The following is a 24,654-nucleotide window of genomic DNA, read 5'->3' on the forward strand; positions in this document are numbered from 1 at the left end:
GAGCTGCAAGTAGGTGAACGCAAAGTGCGTGCTTGCCCTTATGCTTTGCATTGAGCAGCAGACAAATAAAAACTGACACTCCAATCAATTATGGCCTCCAGACCCCCTTTCTTGTGATCGCAGGGGACGTTCGGTTGGACCACAATGATTGGACTCTTGTCATCTACAGTCATCATGTCATCATGGAGACAGGGGAACATGTCTGAACACCCCTTTTATCCTCCTTTACTGCCAAAACTGAATAAAATAATTTAATGTCAGTTTACAGGCAATAAATATCCAGGTTTAATAGTGAATCTGCAGAAAGTATAACCCAAATTATTACTGATACAACCGGCCTCTCCGCTTTATTCAATAGACTAAAGGTTTCACCAATTCATATTGTTCAAAAGGAGAGAAAAATGAAATGTGAATGTGTGTACAGATGCCATCGCACTGTGCACTGACTGGATTGTGCAACCAAGCCTGTCTTCATGTTGTAGGTAAAGCGCAACCTAGCCAGTAGAGTGTTTGATTTCTGTGCAGTGATTGGCTGAGAGCACTACTTCAGGCCCAGAGAGGTGAGGTACAGCCTCTGAGGTGTTGTCGCTATGGCCGGCACACTGCTGTACGAGCGGGTGCACTATCGCCATGACACTCGCTGGCTGCTGGAAGACGCTGACAACGTCCTGTGCTTGGCCTGTGTGATAGAGATGATGCAGGATGAAAGTATTTCGGTAAATAGTTGTAGTTTGGTAGGAGAGTTATCATGACTGGGCATATTATATACTGTTTTTTTTCCTCAAACAGCACACGGACCCATAGGGCCTGTGCACATGTTGCAGATTTAAAAACATTTTTAAAACAACGTCACAGATTGACCGTTAACAAACACCCCAGATCTAGTACTATAATAAAATACTAGTGTGCTGATAATAAATGGCAAATTTGATACAAAAGGCAAACATGCAAGCACATCCACAATTAAACCTGCATGAATATAACCCATGCCATATTAATAGACCACTTTATCTGACACCACCAACCCTGTCTCAGTGTAGGATAAGTAGTGAGCCTGGGTGGAGTACACTTGAGCCACGTGCGCACTTTGCGTTTTTTCATGCGTTTCCGCAGTGTTTTCAACAGCAGCGTTTAAATGCAAAAATGCATGCGTTTTGATTTTCAAGCAAAGTCTATGGGAATATGGATTTTTGTGTGCGCACTTTGCTTTTCTAAACGCAGCGTTTTTGTTGCAGAAAATTTGTCAAAAACTCTGCGTTTAAAGAAGCAGCATGTCAATTGTTTTTGCCATTTTGGCAGCGTTTTTCTAACATTAGAGTCAATGAGAAATTTCAAAACGCAACCTAAATTAAAATCCCAGCGTTTAACATGCTTTTTTGATGTAGAAAACTTTGCTTTTTTGGCAAAATAAATGCATGCGTTTTTGACTTTATAATAAAGGAATAATATGTGCCTTTACACACACACATAGTCCGACAATTAAATTAATGAAGATCCATAATTTATCATTTTTGTATGCATGAATATTAAAATATAGTTATAATATTAATAAAAATAGTTATTTTGTGTATGATTTTCATCAAGATATTTGTTATCATTTTTTTCTGTTTTTTTTTCAGTGTTTGGCTATATTCACACTAGAAAAATGATTTTTCTTAAGAAATTTCTTAAGAAATTTCTTAAGAGTGAAGGATTAGTGCACCTGCGTTAATAAACGCACCAAAAACGCACCTGCGTTTTCGGTGCGTTTTTACCGCTGGTTGCTCCCTGCGTTATTGTGCCATTATCTATGGTAACTAACGCAGTTAGCTGCAGAAAAGAAGTGACATGCTCATTCTTTTTCTTAAGAAAATCTACTGAAAGAATTTTCTTAAGAAAAAAACGCAGTGTGTGCACAGCTAATTTTTTTTCCCATAGGTTTTGCTGGGGAATGTCTGCAGAAAGATTACAAGAATTTCTCAAGAAATTTCTGCAGCAAAAACGGACCAAAAACGCAGGTAAAAAAACGCAGTGTGTGAACATAGCCTTTGAATGTTTAAACTTTATTTAGTAGTGTATTTGTATTCAAAACGCATCTGACTTTATGCAATGAAAAAGCATGTAAATCGCTGTTAAAACGCTGTAAAATTGCAAGCGTATTTATAGCGTTCTTGTGGTCAAAACCAAATTTGACAAAGACAATTTCTGCCAGAGAATGCATTTAGAACTGCAACTAACTCAACGCAAAGTGCGCACATAGCCTTAGGCAAAGTCTATGGAAACTAGGGCTTTCTTGTGCGCGCGATGCATTTAAAAATGCTGTATTTTAGTTGCGGAAAATTTGTCAAAATCTCTGCTTTTGAAGAACCAACATGTCAATTGTTTTTGCCATTTTGGCAGCGTTTTAATAACATTGAAGTCAATGAGATATGTCTAAATGCATATTTTTCAAGAAAGAATGCGTTTCACTTGCTTTTTATTAGCGATCTACATGTGTTTTTGACATAATAAACACAGGTGTTTTGGGCTCTCTCTCTCTGTCGGTCGCTCTGTCAGTCGCTCTCTATCTCTCTCTGTCCATGTCGGTCTATCCCTCCCACCCCATCTCTCATACTCACCGTTCCAAGATCACCAGCGCTGCGCTGCACGGCGTTCACACTGTGTCGGCTTCTCGTCTTTTGAAAATGGCTGCCGCTCATTAATCCATCACGTATTCCCTGCTTCCTCCACCCACCGGCGCCTATGATTGGTTGCAGTCAGAGACTCCCCCACGCTGAGTGACTGCTGTCTCACTGCAACCAATCACAGCCACCGGTGGGCGTGTCTATATCGAGCAGTTAAAAAAAAATAATTAAAAAAAAAAAAGACGTGCGATTCCCCCCAATTTGGATACCAACAAGGGTAAAGCCACATGACTGAAGGCTGGTATTCTCAGGATGGGGAGCTCCACGTTATGGGGAGCCCCCAGCCTAACAATACCAGCCAGCAGCTGCCCGGAATTGCCGCATCCATTAGATGCGACAGTCCCAGGACTCTACCCAGCTCATCCCGAATTTCCCTGGTGCGGTGGCAAACTGGGTAATAAGGAGTTAATGGCAGCAGCCCATAGCTGCCACTAAGTCCGAGGTTATTCATGGCAGGCGTCTCCTCGAGATACCTTCCATAATTAACCTGTATGTTAAAGAAAATAAACACATACATCCAAAAAATCCGTTATTTGTAATGAAAGACAAACCCCCCCTCTTTCACCACTTTATTAATCCCTCAAAAACACCTCCAGGTCCGACGTAATCCACGCAAGGTCCCACGACGCTTCCAGCTCTGCTACATCGGAAACACACGGGAGCGGCAGTAGAACACCGCCGCTCTTCTGAGCTCCATGCAGCAACTGAAGTGAGTAGCGTGATCAGCTGTGCTGTCACTGAGGTTACTCGCGGCCACCACTCTCAGGTGGAGGACTGCAGCTGTGGCCGCGAGTAACCTGAGTGAAAGCACAGCTGATCGCGCGGCTCACTGCAGTCCCTCAGGGGATTTACAATCACAGATGAGTCCTTCACGTGTGACCGCAAATCAGGCTGCCACACAGAGAGAGCTGCGCGATGTCAGTGAAATCGGTGAAGCTCTGACGTCATTGCTGTGGACTCCTGTGTCCTGGCACTGACCTCAGAGGTTCATCTGAATTCATGACAGCACACAGAGACAGAGCCGCGGGATGACAATGAAGTCGGGTGCAGTTCATCCGAGTTCATTCTCATCGCGCGACTCTGTCTGTGTCTGCTGTCAGCGGGCATGTAGCAGAGCTGAATTGCTGGGGGAACGCACTGACAAAAATACATCCAAAACGCATGTAAAATGCATGCAAAAAGCATCCAAACTACTATGCGTTTTGGATGCATTCTTTTTGTCAACACGCAGCGTCACATCTGCCAGAGGGTGCGTTCTTTTCCGCACTGGTCAGGACGCAATGTGCGCACATAGCCTTACATGCTTTTTTGATGCAAATTGCATGTTTTTTTTTAGAAAATAAACGCGTGCGTTTTTGACAATATAGTGAGGTCATGATGTCTCCCTTTTCACACACATATAGTCCGACTAGAAAATAATAGAAAAACAATAATTTAACGTTTTTTTATACATAAATATTAGATCACATTAATCTTTTTAATAAAATTAGCTAGTTAGTTTATGATTTAAAACATGATAGTTATCATTTTTTCCTTTTTTTTCATAGTGTTTGTGACTCACCCACCCCAGGGCTTTGGGACACCCGGTGTCGGGCCGGACTAGTCCGGGGGTAGTCAGTGGTGGTGGGGCCCGACTCCATGACCCTGGTGGGGTCAACTAATATGGCAGTGATGGGGGTGGTAAACAATAATAAAGTTTTTAGGTTATTCGAGACGCCACTTGTGGATTGCGCCTATGGAACCGCCACTGCTGGATGGGACCTCCGGGGCTGATGGATTAGCAGCTGGGATGGTTCTGCTCCCCACAGGTGGAGCGGTACCCCGGGGCAACCGTTGGTGCTTATTAAAGTCTATGGTGGTGTGGTGGATGGTGCAGTGCAGGCGAAATAATGGAGGCAACACCAGGGGGTGCAGTTTCAAGGTTTTACTCACTGGTTCATGGATGTCGCAAACTGGTCGCCCACTGGTGTGCTGGAATCCCCTGTCAGGGACCTCCGCCGATCCCGGGTAATTTGGGGAGTAAATGCCGGTGCACCCCTTTGTTGTGTCTCTTCCCTCGGCTGTCTTCAAAGCCTTGACTTTTCTGGATAAACCTGTCTTGGCCTCCACTATTGGTTCTGGACAAGAAGGCTTGCCTGGATGGAACTTTGCCCTCTTCCCAGGGGTTTTACAGTGGGAAGAGGCCCTGGGCGCTTGCAACCACCCTGGGCCTCGGTGTTCACTTTTGGAAAATGACTTCTCTTCCTCCATTTTCTAGGGACCGTCCCCTGTATGCAGCCTGATCCCTCCACCTGATGACTTAGTGGAACAGGCCACAAGCTTGAAAGCCTTTCAGTGGCCCTGGAATCCTTTCTGTAGTTTATTGCTGTGGTGTCACCTGGGCCTAGCCAGGCCCCAGGGTCTCCACCAGGAAGCTTCACACTCAGTCTTCACGGCTTCTGAGGTATCAACCTCTCTTTCTCCAACTCCTCCTTGCTAGCTCCTCTCAGCTCTCCTTCCCAACTTCAACTCCAACTTCAGACTAAACTAGACCTTCCTGTCTCTGCTCTACTCTCTGCTGGCTCCTCCCACCTTCCCAGTTGCTAGGCCCCACCCTATGGGAGAAGGAATGTGTCTTATGGCCCCCCCAGCATGCAGCATGGGGGGTTGCTGCCACTGTCCCCGTTCCCAAAATATGCCTAACAATGGGTGTAATGTGAATTTGCCTATGGACCGGTGTTTACTCCTTTCCTTACTCAGAATGGGACATCACACCTCTGGCTGAGGTGCAATGCCTCTTTGGCGACGGAAGCCTCAGGGGCGCCACACTCCCCCACAGCGAATCCCAGTACGTCCGCGGGCTGAAACAAGAAGACAGTGGAAGAAACTGCAAAGTTTTTATATATGCATATAACAGTAACAATTTTAAAACTTTACATCCCTTTATGGGAGGCGCATTACTTGAACGTTGCGAACATTAAAATAATAAGACTTTAAAGTCTTTGGTACTCCCACCAAAATTCTGGTAGGGAGCACAACCGGCGCAACATATATACAGGGGGATAGCTGACCACGCCTAGACAAGTGGCCCAATTGTCTTTTCAACTTTTTAACTTAGAGAGCAAAAGGAAAGAACCAGCCACTAAGTCCAGTGGCCTGGTTAAACATGACACATAAATACACATATAGAACAGTGGACCACGGTCCAGTCTAGTGGCCCGGTACACATGAACAATGGGGGGTGACATCTTCGCAAAGAACATAAGGGAAGGAATGCAGGGAAGGGTGTCGTCTTCAAAAAGAACAATGGGGTGGGGCAATGCAGAGGAAAGTCTTCAAGGAATGACGAGGGACAAACAGGGGCTATTTACAGTTTTGTATCTTCTTGCATCTTAGTTGCTGGGGTCCTGATGCGGCAGGGCCCTGGGCAGCATATAGGTCATGGAGATCCTGGTCTTTGTCTCCTGTGTGCTAGTGGCAGGCCTGCTGCAAGGTGCTGTGGCCTGGGCTTGAGCGGGACCGCTTGCTGGAGTGGGGCTTCTTGCTGTACGGCGCCATTTTGGCTCCTACAGAGCTGCTTCCTCCCTCAGCACATGTACATCCAGGGCGTACCAGCCACGGTTCCCCATCAGCAGGTTATACTCAACCAGGTCGCCGGGCTGGACGTCGCGCCCTGGGTGGCCTCTGGTCAGGTGCTCCTCAATGTCTCGGTGGGAGACAAATACGTCCTTGCCTAGGCCGGGCTCCCGGATGAAGCCCAAGCCCTCTGCCAGTCGGAAGTCAATTACTTGGCCCCTTCTTACTGGGCCCTGGGATCCTTTGCGGGCCTTCCGGATTCGTGCTTTGGAGGCCAGGTTGGATGCCTCCACTGTGCTCCGCTTTTCCTCCCGGAGTTCCCGCTCCCGCTGGAACTGTTCGAGTTGCCGCGTGCAGGCCAGGTGGGCGGCCAGAGGGGTTGCAGCAGGGAGTATTGGTAGAGGCAGTCTCCCATCTCGGACTGGTGCAGCGTCCCAGTTCACCCCTGGCGAGGACATACTAGGTAAGCCGGTGGGAGGGCTCGGCAAGGGGCTCACCAGATGCTCGGGGCCCGCACTGACTGGGAAGTCATCCTCGCTGCCGGGGTCAGCGGCGCTCTCTCCTGCCTCGGAGCTGTCGGTGGGGACCTCCTGCAGGCATGCAGGGGGGCTTGGCGATGGCACCTCGTAGTACCAGGGGCTTGGACAGGTAGGGGAGGCATGCAGCTTACCCGGGTTTAGCACTGCGGCCTGCTCTCGGTGGCCCACGACCTCGGGTGCCGCCCGGTCCTCCTTGGCACTTGCCCTCCATCCTCCGTCTTCCGCCCACCGCTCCACCTCCGCTTGCAGGGAGCTCAACCTCCGGGTGAGGAGCTCCACTTCTTCCAGGAGGAAGTTCAGCTCGGGGTCCATTTTCTTGGTCCCTGGGGTGCTTTGCTGCAGTTTCTCTGCCATGCTGCTCGCCTGGGGACTGCTCGCTGCTGAACTGCTCGAGTGCTCGACCACGCCACTAGGCATTTACTCCTTTCCTTACCCAGAATGGGACATCACACCTCTGGCTGAGGTGCAATGTCTCTGTGGCGACGGAAGCCTCAGGGGCGCCACATTTGCATGTTAAAACTTTATTTAGTAGTGTATTTGTATTGAAAACCCATCTGACTTTAAGCAATGAAAAAGCATGTAAAACGTGGTCAAAACGTGGTAAAAACGCAGGAAAAACGAATGCGTACCTTTAGCGTTTTTGTGCTCAAAACCAAATTTGACTGACAAATTCTGCCAGAGGATGCGTGCATTTCTGCAAGGTACTGGACGCAACGTGCGCACACAGCCTAAAGCCTGCTTTACACGGGACGACCGATTGTGCGATTTCACAATCGATCGTACCCGCCCCCGGCGTTTGTGCGTCACGGGCAAATCACTGCCCGTGTCGCACAAAGTCGTGAAACCCCCGTCACACGTACTTACCTGCTGTACGACCTCGCTGTGGGTGGCGAACGTCCACTTCCTGAATGGGGAGGGACGTTCGGTGTCACAGTGACGTCACACAGCCGTCGGCCAATAGAAGCGAAGGGGCAGAGATGAGCATGATGTAAACATCTCGCCCACCTCCTCCCTTCCGCATAGCCGGCGGGAGCCGTGGAACGCACGTAAGCAGAGTTCATCGCTCCCATGGTATCACACGGATCGACGTGTGCTGCCATGGGAATGATGAACAACTGGCACAAGTAAAAATAAACGATATTATGAAACTGAGCGACGAGTACACGACTCACAATTTGTGAGCGATACTGCGTCGCTCAGAGGTTTCACACGAGACGACGTCGTGTATGATGCCGGATGTGCGTCATGAAAACCGTGACTCTGAAGATGCATCGCACGATCCGGCGTCTCGTGTAAAGCACCTTTTAGGGTAAGAACGCACTTTGCTTTTTACCTGCTTTTTACCTGCTTTTTCAACTGCAGCGTTTAATGCCAAAATGGATGTGTTCTGCTTTTCAAGGATAGTCTATGGGAATTTGGTTTTCTAAACCGCACTTTGCAGTTCAAACTGCAGCCTTTTTGTGGCTGAACTTTGGGCAAAAACTCAGCTTTGCAGTGCAAAACCCAAATGGCAAAAACAATTGACATGTCATGGCATTAAACGCTGCAGTTGAAAAGGCAGGTAAAAAGCAGGTAAAAATCAGGTAAAAAGCAAAGTGCGTTCTTACCCTTAGGCCAGAATCACACTTGCTAGTGCCTCGTGTGGCGCCCTGGACAAGCCAGGACGTCACAGGTACTGCAACAACACACCCCACACCCCGGTTAGGAACATCCAAGCCAGACACAAATCCTTGTTGCCTCCCTCCAGGGGCTGATGTCCACAGTAGGTGGGGCGGAGCCAGGTGGTTGGCTCCACCCACCGAGGAGTTCACAGTCCTGGAGGCGGAAAAAGGAAGGCAGTTGAGTGCAGTTTGGAGTGTGTAGAGGAGAGTGAGGAAAGGAGTAGTGGAGGAACTGACTGGCCGTGTCCGGGTACGTGGCCCGGGCACAGAACCAGCAAGGTTGGCAGACGGTGGTGACCGTCTGCAGGAGAGGCCGATTGACGCACAACCGTGAGGACCGGGGACGGGCGGTGGTCCGCCGGTACCGGATCGGGGAGCGAAGAGAAGCCAGCACCATCCGGCAGGGCCTACGGACCCCGACCAGGCTAGGAGTTGCCATAAAACCGGTCAAATTCGTCAGCGACGGGAACCTCCAGGGTTTCCCAGCAATAAACACAAGACTGAAGGCAACCGTCCAAACCGTGAGGGAGATAAAGCTACCGCCAGAGCTAGAGCTCCCAGGGCCAGAGCCTGCGGGTAAGAAGGGGCTTCCTTAGCCAACATACCGCAGGGGGCGGGTTACCGGTGGGAAGCCATCGGGGCCAAGAACATAACACCGGTGCAGGGAGAGACAGTTACCGCCAGCCTACCGGGAGTAACCGTCGCAGCCGTCTGTGAGACTCATCCATCCAGCCGTTTGTTTTACCAGAGACTCCATGTGCGTTACTGGCTGAGTAAGTACCACCGTGCCGTCTGGCACTGCGCTGCCCCGCGACCCTGCACCTGGCCAAGCCCCGCAACCCACCAAACAGACAACAACTCCGGGCCCTGGGACTGCCAAAATCCCCCTACCCACGGAGGGGAGAGAAACATCCCAGCTGCTCCCTGTCATCGCTCCCGGGATCCCCGTACAGAGCAGCGGTGGTGCCCCTGTGACGCCCTGGGCAAGCCAGGGGTCACAGGTAAACACACCACCACACCCTACATCCCAGTTAGGAACACCAAAGCTACTCAAATCCTTGTTGCCTTCCTCCAGGGGCTGATGTTCACACCAGGGGGTGGGCCAGGCGGTTGGCTCCGCCCAACGAGGAGTTCACAGCCCTGGAGGCGGGAAGAACCAGGCAGAAAGGTTAGGGAAGTGAAGGAGTAAACAGCTAAGTGAAAGTGAAGTGATAGTGGAGCAAAGAAGAAAAGAGTAACAGTGAGCTTAGAAAGCCCTGAAGTTGGTCCGGCTAAGTGCAGGACAGTGTCAGCAAGGTCAGCAACAGCGGTGATTGTCTGGAGGGGGACTGCTCGGAGGTTGCTGGAAGGACCGCGGACGGGTAGTGGCCCGGCGGTCTGGAGCAGTATACGAAGGACAGTCAGCACCAGGGCAGGGGCCTCTCGGACCCCGGCAAGGCTATGAGTCGCCATAATTTGCCAAATCCGTCAGTGAAGGGGACGTCGATCCCCCAACAACCAAGTCCCGACTGAAGGCAAAAGTCCAACCATTAAGGAGGAACACCGCCACCGCCAGGGCACCAGTTCCTCGGGGGCCAGCGTCTGCGGGCAAAGTAGGGCTCCTCCGGCCCATATCCAAGCCGGGGAGCGGGTTACTGGTGGGACCCCATCGCTACCAACACAGAAACACTAGGTGCAGGTCAAAGGGACATCACCGTTACCTACTGGGAGAGCAAGTGCAGCCGTCCGTGGGAACCGTCTTTCCAGCCGTGTGGTTTACCGTAAAACTGTGTCAACGTCTCAGGCTGAGTGAGTACCACAGTGCCGCAAGGCACAGCACTGCCCCCGCGTCCCTGCGCCCACCAGGCCCTGCATCTTCCACACCATCCCTGGGCCCCGGGATCACCAACCCCTACCCACGGAGGGGCAACACAACACCTGGCTGCTCCGCATCACCACTCCCGGGATCCCCATATTGAGCAGCGGTGGTGCTACAAATCACCACAACCGTGGGTGGCGTCACGGACAATAAACCATCCCCACACCCAACAACCCCCTTTCACTCACGGGCGAGGAGTGCTGCTAGAGTCCCCGGGATCCGGCTCATCGCTCGAGCCACCGAGCAGCAGCAGGCCGCAGCAGCCGCGGCAGCCGGACCCGAGCAGCAGTGGGAGAGCGCGGCGTCCCCTCCTCCGCCCGCGACAACTTGGCGTCACGAACAGTATCTTACCGCTCTGCCGTTGGGTAGAGGTGCGCCTTGTGACCGCCGGAGGTATCTGGCTGAAAATTTCCAGAAGTCGCCATCTTTGGCGCGAAAAGTTCCCGCTCGAGCGTCTTCTCGAGTAGCAGAGGCGCGAAGGCCAGAACTCCGCCCCAAGAGAGGAGTGGCCGAAAAGAAGCTAAGGGGGACGTGATGGCGGCTGGCTGCATGTGAGCGCGGCTGTGGAAGCAGGGACGCCAGGACTCTGCAGCCATTCCATTCCTGGAGGAGGTCGCTGTGTGGATGCCGTCCCGAGGCACCGTGGCCCCCGCGCCGGGAGCCGCAGCGTGGGTGGAAATCCGGACCGCACAGCTCCACCTAAGGCTGCAGGTCGGGATGCAGCTCCTCTTGGAGGAGTGGGAGACCGACATGGCGGACGTTGTAGCCACCGTGCGGAGACGCGAGGAGGAAGCGGAGGAAGGGAGGCTGAGTGACCCACGCCCCTATGTCCCCGAGGGACCGGTCGCTGCGGCTGAGGGACCCGGTCCAAGCCCTCTCCCTCCGCTGCCTCCTTCGCCACCCGTCTCGGAGGTCGTGACCCCGCCACTAGGCCCGCTGCCACCGCAACCGGTAGCGATACCCCGCATGCCCTCCCCGGCGGGCCGACCTGTAGCCGGAGCCCGTAGTAAGTCGGAGGTGCTGCCAGGGAAGGCCCCGAAGTCTGCACCGGAGGCAGTCCCTGAGAAGTTCCCCGAGCCGGAGCTGGTGACCCGTTCCGAGCCGAAGGCCCAGCCGCGGAAAGCCCCTGTGCCCATCCCCCACACCTCGGCTGAGGTAGCGCCGGGTTGTCGCTGCAAGGCGGCGCCCAAGGCCAAGACGCCGCGGGACCTGCCGCCCAGAGCCCTGACAGTGGGCAACGTCCAGGATGTCCCGCGGGGCCTGATCCGTGCGCCGGAGCTCGCAGCAGCACCGTATTGGGACAGGGAGCCGGTACCGCTGGGCCTGGAGATCGGTGAGCGGGAGAGGAAGAAGGCCGAGCTGGTGGCCAGAGCCATTAGAGAAAAGGAGAATCTCCGGCAAGCAACATTCAGTGTCCGGGGACCGCTGTACGAGGGGCAGGTGAGGCGGTTTGATGTCCGCCGGGGCTACGGGTTTATTTATGAACCGGGCCTGGAGGCCGAAGTGTTTATAGCCCGGCGGGATGTGAATGCCCACCTGCCTGAGGAGCATCCCGGCCGTAATCTGATGCCGGGGGATATTGTGCAGTATACCCGGCACTGTGGAGAGAGGGGGTGGTTTGCCCTAGATGCCAAACTGCGGGGCAGCCAGGAGAGCAGAGTGAGTCCTGCACCCCCTCCCTCGGATGAAGCTGAAGGCCTGGAGTAGGGCAGCGGAGCACCGTTGTCCAGTCCCCGTTGGGACCACCTTTGTGTTTGTTGAAAAAGTTTGAAAGTTTAAAGTGATGATAAGCAAAATGCTTACCGTGTACTTATGGACAAGCCCGTGAACTTGCAGGGCAACAACAAACGTTAAGTGGCTTGTAAATATGTTGTTTTACCGTACCGTTTTCCGCAGTTGCCGCCTCCGGAGAGGCAGGTTGGAGGGAGGGCCCTCAGCAGAGCAGGCTGGGGCCCAGCCACCAAAGGAACCGGTGACTACCCTATGGAGGGGAAGGACAGATCCCGCTCGGGTAACTTGTGCTGGACTGTGGGTCAAGGGGTGCTGCCTGGGCTTTAGGGGCAGCATCAGGGCCAGGTTGCTTGGGTGGGAGAGAGCGGAAACCGTACTCGTAAAACCGTTTTGTAACGTTTAAGAAATGTGCCTCCCATGTGGGATGATGTTATGCTTTATATGTTTACCTTTTATACATTTACAGAAAATAAAACCGGTGTTGGACGGGCAGCCCGCGGACGGTCTGCATTTTGCTAAGGGGGAATGTGACGCCCTGGGCAAGCCAGGGGTCACAGGTAAACACACCACCACACCCTACATCCCAGTTAGGAACACCAAAGCTACTCAATTCCTTGTTGCCTTCCTCCAGGGGCTGATGTTCACACCAGGGGGTGGGCCAGGCGGTTGGCTCCGCCCACCGAGGAGTTCACAGCCCTGGAGGAGGGAAGAACCAGGCAGAAAGGTTAGGGAAGTGAAGGAGTAAACAGCTAAGTGAAAGTGAAGTGGTAGTGGAGCAAAGAAGAAAAGAGTAACAGTGAGCTTAGAAAGCCCTGAAGTTGGTCCGGCTAAGTGCAGGACAGTGTCAGCAAGGTCAGCAACAGCGGTGATTGTCTGGAGGGGGACTGCTCGGAGGTTGCTGGAAGGACCGCGGACGGGTAGTGGCCCGGCGGTCTGGAGAAGTATACGAAGAACAGTCAGCACCAGGGCAGGGGCCTCTCGGACCCCGGCAAGGCTATGAGTCGCCATAATTTGCCAAATCCGTCAGTGAAGGGGACGTCGATCCCCCAACAACCAAGTCCCGACTGAAGGCAAAAGTCCAACCATTAAGGAGGAACACCGCCACCGCCAGGGCACCAGTTCCTCGGGGCCAGCGTCTGCGGGCAAAGTAGGGCTCCTCCGGCCCATATCCAAGCCGGGGAGCGGGTTACCGGTGGGAACCCATCGCTACCAACACAGAAACACTAGGTGCAGGTCAAAGGGACATCACCGTTACCTACTGGGAGAGCAAGTGCAGCCGTCCGTGGGAACCGTCTTTCTAGCCGTGTGGTTTACCGTAAAACTGTGTCAACGTCTCAGGCTGAGTGAGTACCACAGTGCCGCAAGGCACAGCGCTGCCCCCGCGTCCCTGCGCTCACCAGGCCCTGCATCTTCCACACCATCCCTGGGCCCCGGGATCACCAACCCCTACCCACGGAGGGGCAACACAACACCTGGCTGCTCCGCATCACCACTCCCGGGATCCCCATATTGAGCAGCGGTGGTGCTACAAATCACCACAACCGTGGGTGGCGTCACGGACAATAAACCATCCCCACACCCAACAACCCCCTTTCACTCATGGGCGAGGAGCGCCGCTAGAGTCCCCGGGATCCGGCTCATCGCTCGAGCCACCAAGCAGCAGCAGGCCGCAGCAGCCGCGGCAGCCGGACCCGAGCAGCAGTGGGAGAGCGCGGCGTCCCCTCCTCCGCCCGCGACACCCCAACCTCACCACACACCGTGGGTGGCGTCACAAACCGACATCCCAAGCACCAACAAAACCCCCCTTTCACTCACAGGCGAGGAGCGCCGCTCGAGTCCCCGGATCCGGCCCACCGCTCGAGCCACCGAGCAGCAGCAGCAGCGCTGGACCCGAGCGTGGTGAGCGCAGCGCACCCCCTGCCCGCGACACCTCGCGTGTAACTCGCGCGAGTCTCTCATGGTAGAACCCGGCTTGGCCGCACACTCCCCTGACAGGAGCGGGTCGGTTGCATGTATCTCTATGCAGCTCAGACGCTCCTGTATGCATAGTGTGCGGCCATGCCGGGTGATTTAATGAGAGACTCAAGCGAGTTACACGCGAGGCACTAGCAAGTGTGATTCTGGCCTAAAGGGGGCTTTACACGCTACGACATCGCTAATGCGAACTCGTTGGGGTAACGGAATTGGTGACGCACATCCGGTCGCATTAGCGATGCCGTTGAGTGTGACACCGATGAGCGATTTTGCATCGTTGCAAAACGTGCAAAATCGCTCATCGGTGACATGGGGGTCCATTCTTAAAAAACGTTACTGCAGCAGTAACGAAGTTGTTCCTCATTCCTGCGGCAGCACACATCGCTCCGTGTGACACCGCAGGAACGAGGAAGCTCTCCTTACCTGCCTCCCGGCCGCTATGCGGCAGGAAGGAGGTGGGCGGGATGTTATGTCCCGCTCAGCTCCGCCCCTCCGCTGCTATTGGGCGGCCGCTCAGTGACGTCGCTGTGACGCTGCACGGACCGCCCCCTTAGAAAGGAGGCGGTTCGCCGGTCACAGCGACGTCGCCGGGCAGGTAAGTATGTGTGACGTGTCTGGGCGATGTTGTGCGGCACGGGCAGCGATGTGCCCGTGTCGCACAACAGATGGGGGCGGGTACCCACGCTGGCGATATCGGGACCGATATCGCAGCGTGTAAAGCCCGCTTTAGAGTAAAGAACTATGGTTAAAACACCATTGGTATAAATCAGTAAGTCAGAACAAATAATTCCACCCTAGGTCCAGACAAAAAAAAAATAAAATTGCAAGTTGTTTTATAATCTAACTACCCACTTCCATGCAGGGAGAGTGGTGCGTGTTCCACAGATTAGCTTACATACGGAGTGTTGCCCTTGCCAGTTTTTTTTTTAATTTTTTTGTCTGGACCTAGGGTGGAATTATTTGCTCTGACTAAGGCTAGTTTCACACTTGTGTTGAACGGCATCCGTTGCATTGCGTTGTGTGACGGATGCAACAAATGCATTGCATATAATGGCACAACGGATGCAATGGATCGTACAAAACAACAAACAACGGAAAGCTTTTTTTTATTTTTTTTTATTTTTTTTTCTTCTTTACAGTTTTACCGGCAGCAGACTATTGTGAACGATCAGCTGATCACCTGGTGGCCGGACGCTCAGCTGAGCGCTCTCACATGCCGGCTGCCGTGCGCTCAGCTGAGCGCTCTCACATGCCGGCGGCCGGGCGCTCAGCTGAGAGCTGTCACATGCCGGTGGCCTGGCGCTCAGCTGAGAGCTGTCACATGCCGGCAGCCGGACGCTCAGCTGAGAGCTGTCACATGCCGGTGGCCTGACGCTCAGATGAGAGCTGTCACATGCCGGCGGCCGGGTGCTCAGCTGAGCGCTCTCACATGCCGGCGGTCGGGCGCTCAGCTGAATGTTCGGCCACCGAAAAACAAAATAAAGTTTCTGTGATTTAAAAAAAAAAAAAAAAAGCATGCGCAGTGAAAAATAAAGGTTTCCGCCGCTCTAAAAAACATTACATGCTGCGTTCCTTCCGCTCGACGCAGCGTCAACATAACGACGCTGCGTCGTCCAGTGGATGCAACGCTGAGACTTGCGTTACAGTGCGTCGTCCATACAAGTCTATGGAGAATAGCGCAGTGCGTTAACGGACTTCACTATTCTCCATAGTGACGGACTGCGCTGAACGCAAGTGTGAAAGTACCCTTACTGATTTATACCGATGGTGTTTTCACCATAGATCTTTACTCTAAGGCCATGTGTGCACGTTGCGTTCAGTAACTTCCAGAAATGAACGCATCCTCTGGCAGAATTTGTCATTGTCAAATTTGGTTTTGACCACATAAACGCAGGAAATACGCAAGCGTTTTTATAGCGTTTTTATAGCGTTTTGACTGCGTTTTACCTGCATTTTCATTGCTTAAATTGAGATGCGTTTTCAATACAAAGACACAACTGAACATTCAAACAGTAGGAAAATAATGTAAAACAATAAATAAAAACCTTTAAATCAAACACTATAATGATAATTTACAGAAAATAATTAATGAGATTTAATAATTATGTTCAAAATAAAGTATAAGTATTGTTTGACTCATTTTTTAAAGTTGGAATAGATGTGAGGGCAAATGGAAACCTCTTGACCTCACTATAATGCCAAAAACGCATGCTTTGATTTTGACAAAAAAGCATGCATTTAGCATCAAAAAAGCATGTAAAACGCTAGAAATTTCTTTTAGGGTGCGTTTTGATAATTCTCATTGACTTCAATGTTAGCAAAATGCTGCCAAAATGTCAAAAACAATTGACATGTTGCTTCTTCAAACGCAGAGATTTTGACAAATTTTTGACACCAAAAAAGCAGCGTTTTTAAAAGCATTGTGTGCACAAGAAAGCCCTATTCTCCATAGACTTTGCCTGGAAATCAAAACGCATGCAATTTTGCATTAAAACTCTGCAGCTCAAAATGCTGCAGAAACGCATGAAAAAACGCAACGTGCGCACGTGGCTCAAGTGTACTCCACCCAGGCTCACTACTTATCCTACACTGAGACAGGGTTGGTGGTGTCAGATAAAGTGGTCTATTAATATGGCATGGGTTATATTCATGCAGGTTTAATTGTGCACGTGCTTGCATGTTTGCCTTTTGTATCAAATTTGCCATTTATTATCAGCACACTAGTATTTTATTATAGTACTAGTTTTGGGGTGTTTGTTAACGGTCAATATGTGAGGTTTTTTTAAATGTTTTTAATATTGCACTTTTTTTTCTTCATGTGACATCTATTTATGTATGTTTATTTTTGAACCAATAAAATATATATTTTTTGTCTATATACACTGAGTTGCTTGGTTGATCCCTATTATACAGCAATTCTTTCCTCTTACATTTGTCTGTTGTTCCTTGTTGCTGTTGGAGATCCCAAGAGGGGAAAGGTGCCCCCTGTCTTTTTATTATTCATGTTGCAGATTTGTAGCGCCCAGGGATATGGGGTACTCAGTCCCGGGCAGTACTTATACTTGGGAATGTCACTTTGGTGGCTGTTGCCAGGTTCCGTGCCCTTGGCCCCTTTTTTAATGGGGAATATTTACAGGGGAGATAAGAGTAAGGCTGTGTCCGCGCTTTGCGTTTTCACCTGCTTTTCTGCAGCATTTTGAACTGCAGCGTTTTCATGCCAAAATGCATGCGTTTTGATTTTCCTACAAAGTCTATGGGAAAAGTGGATTTCTTGTCCGCACTTTGCAGTTCTGAACGCTGCGTTTAATTTGCATTATTTTGGGCAAAAAGCATGCGTTCAAAGAAGCAGCATGTCAATTGTTTTTGCCATTTGGGCTGCGTTTTGCTAACATTGAAGACAATGAGAAGTTGTAAAAAGCAAGCAACATCAAAATTCCAGCGTTTTACATGCTTTTTGGCTGCAGAAAGCATGAGTTTCTGACATCAAAATAATGGATTGATATCCGATAATTAAACTGATGAAAAATATTAACTTTTTGCTATTTTAACGATAAATAGTATAAAACCGCTATAATTATATGAAATATAACTATTTTCGTTATGATTTCAAGAATTGTATATGTGTTCCTTTTTTTCCCCCTTTTTTCTTTGTGTTTGACTGTTTAAACTTTATTTAGCAGTGTCTTTATGTTCAAAAACGCATCTGTCTAAACGCAATGGAAAAGCATGTAAAAAGCGCTAAAACGCAGTAAAAATGCATGCGTATTTACCGCGATTCTGTGGTGAAAAGCAACTTTGGCAAAAGCAATTTCTTCCAGAGGATGCATTTAGAACTGCAACTAGGATGACGCAAAGTGCGGACATAGCCTTAATGTCATGTGACACCACCTGCGGGTTGCGGTTAAGGATGGAGAACCACCGCTGCTGAATGTGGGTACTCCCAGGGCTGGTGGTGATTGCAGCAATGGTGTTAGGCCCTCCGCATGGTAGCATAGTGCCTGGGAGATGATAAGGGGTAATAACAGAGACCACACCAGGTTGTCTTTAACAGTCTCTACTCACTGTGGATCCAGGGTTTGCTGGTTCCGGTCCCAGGAGTATCAGTCCCAATGTAGTGACTCAGGTTGCTCTGTCCCCGCCACTCTCTGCAGATTGAGTCCCCATAGCGTAGAGCGCTTGGGGCCCCCGACTGTCCCTTATGGGGTACAGTCTCCTTCTCTGTACCGCGGGCAGTGCGGACCCTGCGGGGAGGTAAGTGTCCGAACCCCGATCCTAGTTTCCTGCAGATGCCCCCAGATTATTTGGTTCGGTGAAGTCCGTGAAGGTGTACCGCCCCCGTGTCAGCGGTCGAGCCGCTCGGATCCGGAATCGCGGTGGCTCGAGGGTCTCCGGACCCGGGGGTTCGTGCGGACACTCGAATTTAAAAAGGGGTATTATATACAGGGGATTAGGAAGTTCGTGATACCACCCACGGTGCGTGGTAAGGTGGAGTACCACCGCTGCTGTTGGGGAGTCCAGTGGCGGTGGTATGGCAGCAAGGTATTTAACCCCTCCGTGGGTAGGGGGTTGTGCCCCGGGGCCTAGTGATGGCAGTGGAGGGGTGCCGTTGGAAAAGGAAAGGGTTTTCTGCGTACTCACTCAGTCCAAGAATACTGACACCATCAGCTTGTAAACCAGAATTCTGAGCACCGCTGCAGCAAGGAGGGAGCATGGTTGGATCCGTGTCCTTGGTGTTGCTTGTTAGCCTGTGACCTTTTCCGTGGCACCTTGTTCACTATTTGGACCCTATAGTGTGGAACTAATCGGTTCCCGCTCACCCGTATGGCTAACGGAGTGAGCTTGCTCTCAGGGTTCACGCTTGGGATTTGATGGACTAGGCTTGTGGGGAAAGTCCTATCCCATCGGTGCGCTAGTACCCCGATATTGGAGCGGGTGAGGGATGAATCTTGAAGACTTCACCCCCGTCGGGTAAATTACCAGGACGCTTGAAGCTACTTCCCGGCCTAGGGTCTGCGTACCCCGTCGTGTCCTGGCCCCTGCCCGGAGATGGCTCAAGGCCGCCGGCTGCCCTCCTTGGCAATCCGTGCTCCTTGACACAATCCCCTGCGACCGGGCTTCCAGCTCCTATCAGGCCCAGACCAACTTCTGCCACCTAGTAGACTTCAGGAGCCCTGCTCCGAATCGGTGACCTCACCCTCTCAGAGAGTTACACTCTACCTCCAACTCCTTCCACTCCTTTTCACTTCTCCTTTTCACTTTTTCACTTTCTCCAACCAACCCCCCAAATGGACGGCCCTATTCCCTTCAGGCCCCCCAATGGTGGGTGTGGTGCAAAGTGTTCCTAGGGTTTTGACTGGCTCTGATCTTAGCAACACCAAAGAACAGGGATCCGTAACCAAGGAGGACTTGGATACTGTGCTGAAGGGCAGATTGCACAATACCCTGTGACGACCTGATAGGCCAGGGTGTCACAAAGGTGTCCTCACCGGGCAGGTATTTGCCAAACAGTTTAAAACTTGCACTTGACCTAGGGCCCTGTGCCTCGTTCATGCTCCAGTCCCAGCGGTATCTCCGGTACCCGTCCTGGCGACCTCTCTCCTGTGCCCCCGAGGTCACCGTTACACGGAACCAGCTCAGGCACGTCCACACACCTCTCCTGTGTGCTACACTCTCGTCTAGACTGACTACAGACTGACTGCTGACCCCTCCCACGAGGCTGGCTAAACCCAGGGACTCGTTCCCATGGCGACCATCCCCTTCCATGGTTAACCCTTTATGCCCAGTGTGGAGTGGAGAACTAGGATTGTGGTCGTGTTTTGGTGGTATAGGTACTAATACTCCAGGTCACAGAGGGTAGGTCCTGTATCCCCAAGAGGATGCAGTTCCTTGTAGTGCCCTGAGGATCTCAGGGGCGCTAATGATTTGTCACAGATTTGACACTATTTCCTGATGCCAGCAAAGTGAATGAGGATCCTGGAGTCTCATGTACACGTTGCTTATTTTCTCCGTGCAGATTTGGTGCACATTCAATTCTGTAACCTGTCAAATCTTTCATCATTTTTGCTGCAGATTTCACTCTAAGTCATAAAAATTTGCACCGAAAGCGCATGTAAACATGCATAAAAAACGCACTGAAAACACAGGAAAAATGCACGTTTTTTTCCTGGCAAGAGATACAGTAGTGGTGCAGAAATGTCTGCACTAAATAATTAACGTGCACATACCCTTACAGTTTCATTGATCCATATAAACATCAGTTCTTAATACGTGTCCATAATCCGAAGGAAGGTAGAGACAAGCGGCACTCATCGACATCCAAAATGCGGTATTTTATTTTTTAATTTTTTCATATGAGGAGAGGGTACAAGTGGTGGGAGAGGGTAAGGAGAAGCTCACAACGCCGGACAACGACGAGTCGTTTCGCACTCCTTGTGCTTCAACGGGTCCTGTGATACCAGATGTCAGATCCGTTAATTTTTAAGGGTTGTACGGATCTTGCATCATATATTGATTAAAATACAATTTAATACCAATAACAGCTGCATTTTCAAAAATGGAAAAAAGATCGAATTTATATAGCAATTTTATAAAGAGTACATCCTTATCTCTATAGAAAGACTGATAGATCATTTTTGCATTCATTCCCAGGGGGCCTAAGGGTATGTGCGCACGTGTGCGTATTACATGCAGTTACGCTGCGTTCTGCACCGCAGCGTAACTGCATGCGTCCTGCGTCCCCTGCACAATCTATGGAGATTGTGCAGGAGCCGTGCGCACGTGGCATGTTAGAACGCAGCGATTCGGCTGCTTGCCGAATCGCTGCGTTCTAAGAAGTGACATGTCACTTCTTTCGTGCGTTCTGCATGCTGTCTATAGGGAGAGGCAGCATGCAGAGCGCACGTTCTCTGCCGGCACCATGCGCTTCAGAACGCAGCTTTTCAGCTGCACTCTGAAGCGCACATTTTCGGTGCGGTGCAGAGCGCACACATGCGCACATAGCCTAAGGCTTTCAGGTCCACTATAAGTCTAGATTCTTTTTGCAATAAGAGGTGATGAGTATCACCTCCTGCTGGACAGAGGTTAACCCTTTCTATTCCAGCGAACTTTAAAGAATCAGGATTACCTCCATGGCAATTTTGCATGTTTGATTAAACGAGGTGATCCTATACCTGAGGTAATGTTCTCGAAACCTGACTTATAGAGGCCTAATTGTCTTTCCTATATAAAAGCGTTGACACGGACAGAAAATAACGTACACTAACAATTTAGACTTACAAGAGATTAAATTGTTCACTATAAAGGTTTCACTGCCGATTTTTATAGTATCACCTGTACAGTGATGTGCACAGAAGGGGCAATTGCCGCACTTGAAATTTCCCAGGGCTCTATTTTAATCTAACAAAGTTTTTTCTTTCTTGGTAGTGGAGCGGCTTTTAACTAGCAGATCACTCAGGTTTGTACTTCTATATGAGATGAGGGGGCCATCAGCTGCTATATCTGAAAGATCTTTGTTATTTTTTTTATCAAGTGCCAGTTTTTACGGATGCTAGTGTTGCGGGCGGGGGTCGCTGCCGCTTCTCTCTCGGGGGGCCTGCTCGGATCCGGGTTCGCTGCTGCTGCTCGAGTGGTGACTGGACCCGGGCTCGCACGGCCGCCCTTTGTCAGAAAGGAGGTATTTACAAGGGAGGTTGTCTGTGATGCCACCCGTGGGTTGCGGTAAGGGATGGTGACACCGCCACTCCTTGTTGATGGGGCGCCCGGGGCCGATGGAGTGGGGCAGCAAGATGGGATCCCCTCCACGGGTAGGGGAGGTGTAGTCCCGGGGCCCTGTGTCCGAACACAAGAGGAATGGCTGCTGGAGGTGGCGCGCCAGACCGGACCGGGGGACAGTGGTGTACTCCCAGTTCAATAATTTCACACAAGTACAGTAGTAAACCAAGTTGCCAGTGGCCGGCTGCCGTTGGAGGGTGCACTCGGGTCCCGCACCCTGGCTGATGAGCAGATAACCCTTCCTCCTGCACTTTGTGTTTCCTTCTCTTTTGGACGACTTCGCATGGAACGGAGAAGTCCACTCCCGGTTCTATTTATGTTGAGAGCTGTGGCCCGCGAAAGCTGACCCTTGGGATTTTAGTGGGTTCTTGGCGGACACCCTATTCCCCGCGTTGGGCTTCCGTTTCGCTCTATCTGGGCAGTAAATTGGGATAATGTCTGGAACCTTGTTCCCGACTGGTTAATTGGAGAGGGGCTTACAACCTTCCTCGCCCTAGGGTCCAGGCACCCCGACTGTGCACGGCCTCCGGACCGGATTCCCGCTGTCGGTACCGGTGGGCTACAACCCTGCCCCAGTCCACTTTACGTCTCCCCCGACTGGATCTTCGTCGCCTGTGGCTCTGCTCACCATCTGCCACGTAGCCAAGTAGTCCAGGGGCTACGACCCCTGACTACACTACAGTCACCTCTCCACACTTCAACTGTCAAAGCTTGTTTCTTGAGTTCCCACCCCTGACTCCTCAGGACCTCTAGGTGGGCGGTCTCATCCGCCTGATCCTGTCCACTGGTGTGTCCTAGTTATCATGAGGTGGTGACCAGGGTTTTATGGCTGAGTGTTATGCCTAGATGTGGGTTGTGATGGTAACAGGGAGTATGTGAACTATTTGCGACTACCTGGTTTTGCCAGGGCGTCACACTCCCCCTTGGTTGAATACAGCCCGTCCGCGGGCTCTCCGGCCACTGACGTTTAATTTTTCAGCAACTGTAAAAATAGAAAAGTAACAAAGATAAAACATTGTAAAACATTCATCCCTTACGGGAGGCACATTACTTGAACGTTGCAAAAACTGAAAACAATCATCTACATTTCCCGTTTTCACCCTTCACCCAAAACACCTGAACCCACCCTCGGTGCCACCGCTAATCCCAAGTTCACACCGTTCTGGGTTCCTGGGGGCATTTGCAATGTCCGGGCAAAGTCCCTCGCCCGCCGGTCCACCCTAAGAGTTCCAATGACTGGGAACCCTTGGCCTGGAGGTTAGCCACCGGTTTTGTTAGTGACTGGGCCTCGGCCAACTCTACCGCAGGTCCTTCCTCCAACCAACCTCTCATGAGGTGTTGCAGTCCTGACAGTGGAGGTAACAAGAAAGTAGGTAGGGTTATTTACAAGACCCAAGAAAGTTTTTGGGTTGGCTCTGCCAGTTCATGAGCCATGGTCCATAACTAGTCCTGACCAGACCCGGACTGTAAAAGTCCGGATCCGCGCGGTTTCAGCGCTGTATCTGTGTTGCACCCGGGCGCGGGATTCCGGGTGCATGATCCGGATTCGGCAATTAATAGAAATGAAGAAAATCAGAAATAAATTAGCGTTTCATACTTACCTATACTCTGTGTCATGGTGGCACACTGCTTCCGGGACGCGCTTTCACTTCCTGTACTGTCCATCGCATACACACAGCTTTCCGTGTTTTCCCCGCCCACCAGCCGTCCTCTCATCTGTGATTGGTTCCTGGCTGATGCGCCCCCCCAGCCTGTGACAGTCTCTGCCGCGGTCATCACTTATCACGGCTCAGTAATGGGCTGCACTCAGAGCGGGCAGCCGTACTCTATGGCTGCTCGCTCTGACATGTAGCAGAGCTGGATGTGTCTTCGTTGGATCTCGTGTGGATTACGCCGGAGCTGGAAGGCTGTGTTGGGGTAATAAAATGGTGAAGGAGGAGGCTGCGTTTGTACTTTATTCCAAAATAAAGGATTTCTTTGTGTCTTGTAACAAATTACTGTAATTTATAGGTTTATGATGCGGGTGTCTCACAGACGCCAGTGCGATCACTAACCTAGGGTTTAGTAACAGCCGTGCATTGTTATTATTAACCCCTGCTATTACCTTGATTGCCACCGCACCAGGGCAATCAAGATGAGCCGATATCGCACCGGAATTGTCACATCTAATAGATGCGGCAATACCGGGCGGCTTCGGGCTGAGAATATACCAGCTCCCAGCCGGCGTTATCATGGCTGGAGATAAAAATTGGGAGGGACCGCACGTCGTTTTTTTTTTAATTATTTATTTAAATTAAAAAAAAAAAAAGCATGCTGTTTATCTTAGGCAGCAGTCACACTTGCGAGGGACTCCCACAAGTCTGACATTGCAGCACACACATCTGACAGGAGCGTGCATGTGTTTCTAGGTACATGCACGCTCATGTTCAGACAGTGGCAGACTGTGCCGTGTGATGTCATGTCAGACCCGCACGAGTCTGACATTGCATCACCCGCACACACTTCTGACAGGAGCGTGCATGTGTTTCTAAGTACATGTGTGCCACCCCCGTGCCAGCAGCCGGCGCTGCTCGGATCCGGTGCCTATGGTACGGCTCGAGGGGTTCCCCGGACCCGGGGGTTGCGCGGTCACTCCGAAAAAAAGGGGAACGTATTTGTACGGGATTGTAAAATGTCTGTGACGCTGCCCACGGTGTGTGGTGAAGTGGGACACCACCGCTGCTGTCGTGGGGTACCCAGGGGAGATGTAATGGCAGCCGGATGTTAACTCCTCCATGGGTAGGGATGGTTGCCCCGGGGCCCAGTGTCTCTGTGCAGGGTATGGCGACGGCAGGGGCTTGCTCGCCCAGATGGACCAGGGGATAGTAGGTTACTCACTATTGAATGAATCACACGAGTCTTTG

The 24,654-nt window shown here is 51.3% G+C and overlaps 1 protein-coding gene across 1 annotated transcript in view; it reads left to right on the forward strand.

Moving 5' to 3' along the window:
- Positions 1-590: 590 nt before the first annotated feature.
- Positions 591-24,654, forward strand: part of MEI1 (meiotic double-stranded break formation protein 1) — a 902,984-nt gene continuing 878,920 nt past the window's right edge. Inside the window, exon 1 of the mRNA XM_075321882.1 lies at positions 591-716. Within this exon, the coding sequence (XP_075177997.1) occupies positions 591-716 (126 nt within the window). The remainder of the gene's footprint in view (positions 717-24,654) is intronic.

The sequence above is a fragment of the Anomaloglossus baeobatrachus genome, chromosome 8 (assembly GCF_048569485.1).
Source record: "Anomaloglossus baeobatrachus isolate aAnoBae1 chromosome 8, aAnoBae1.hap1, whole genome shotgun sequence".
In the NCBI taxonomy this organism is placed as follows: Eukaryota; Metazoa; Chordata; class Amphibia; order Anura; family Aromobatidae; genus Anomaloglossus; species Anomaloglossus baeobatrachus.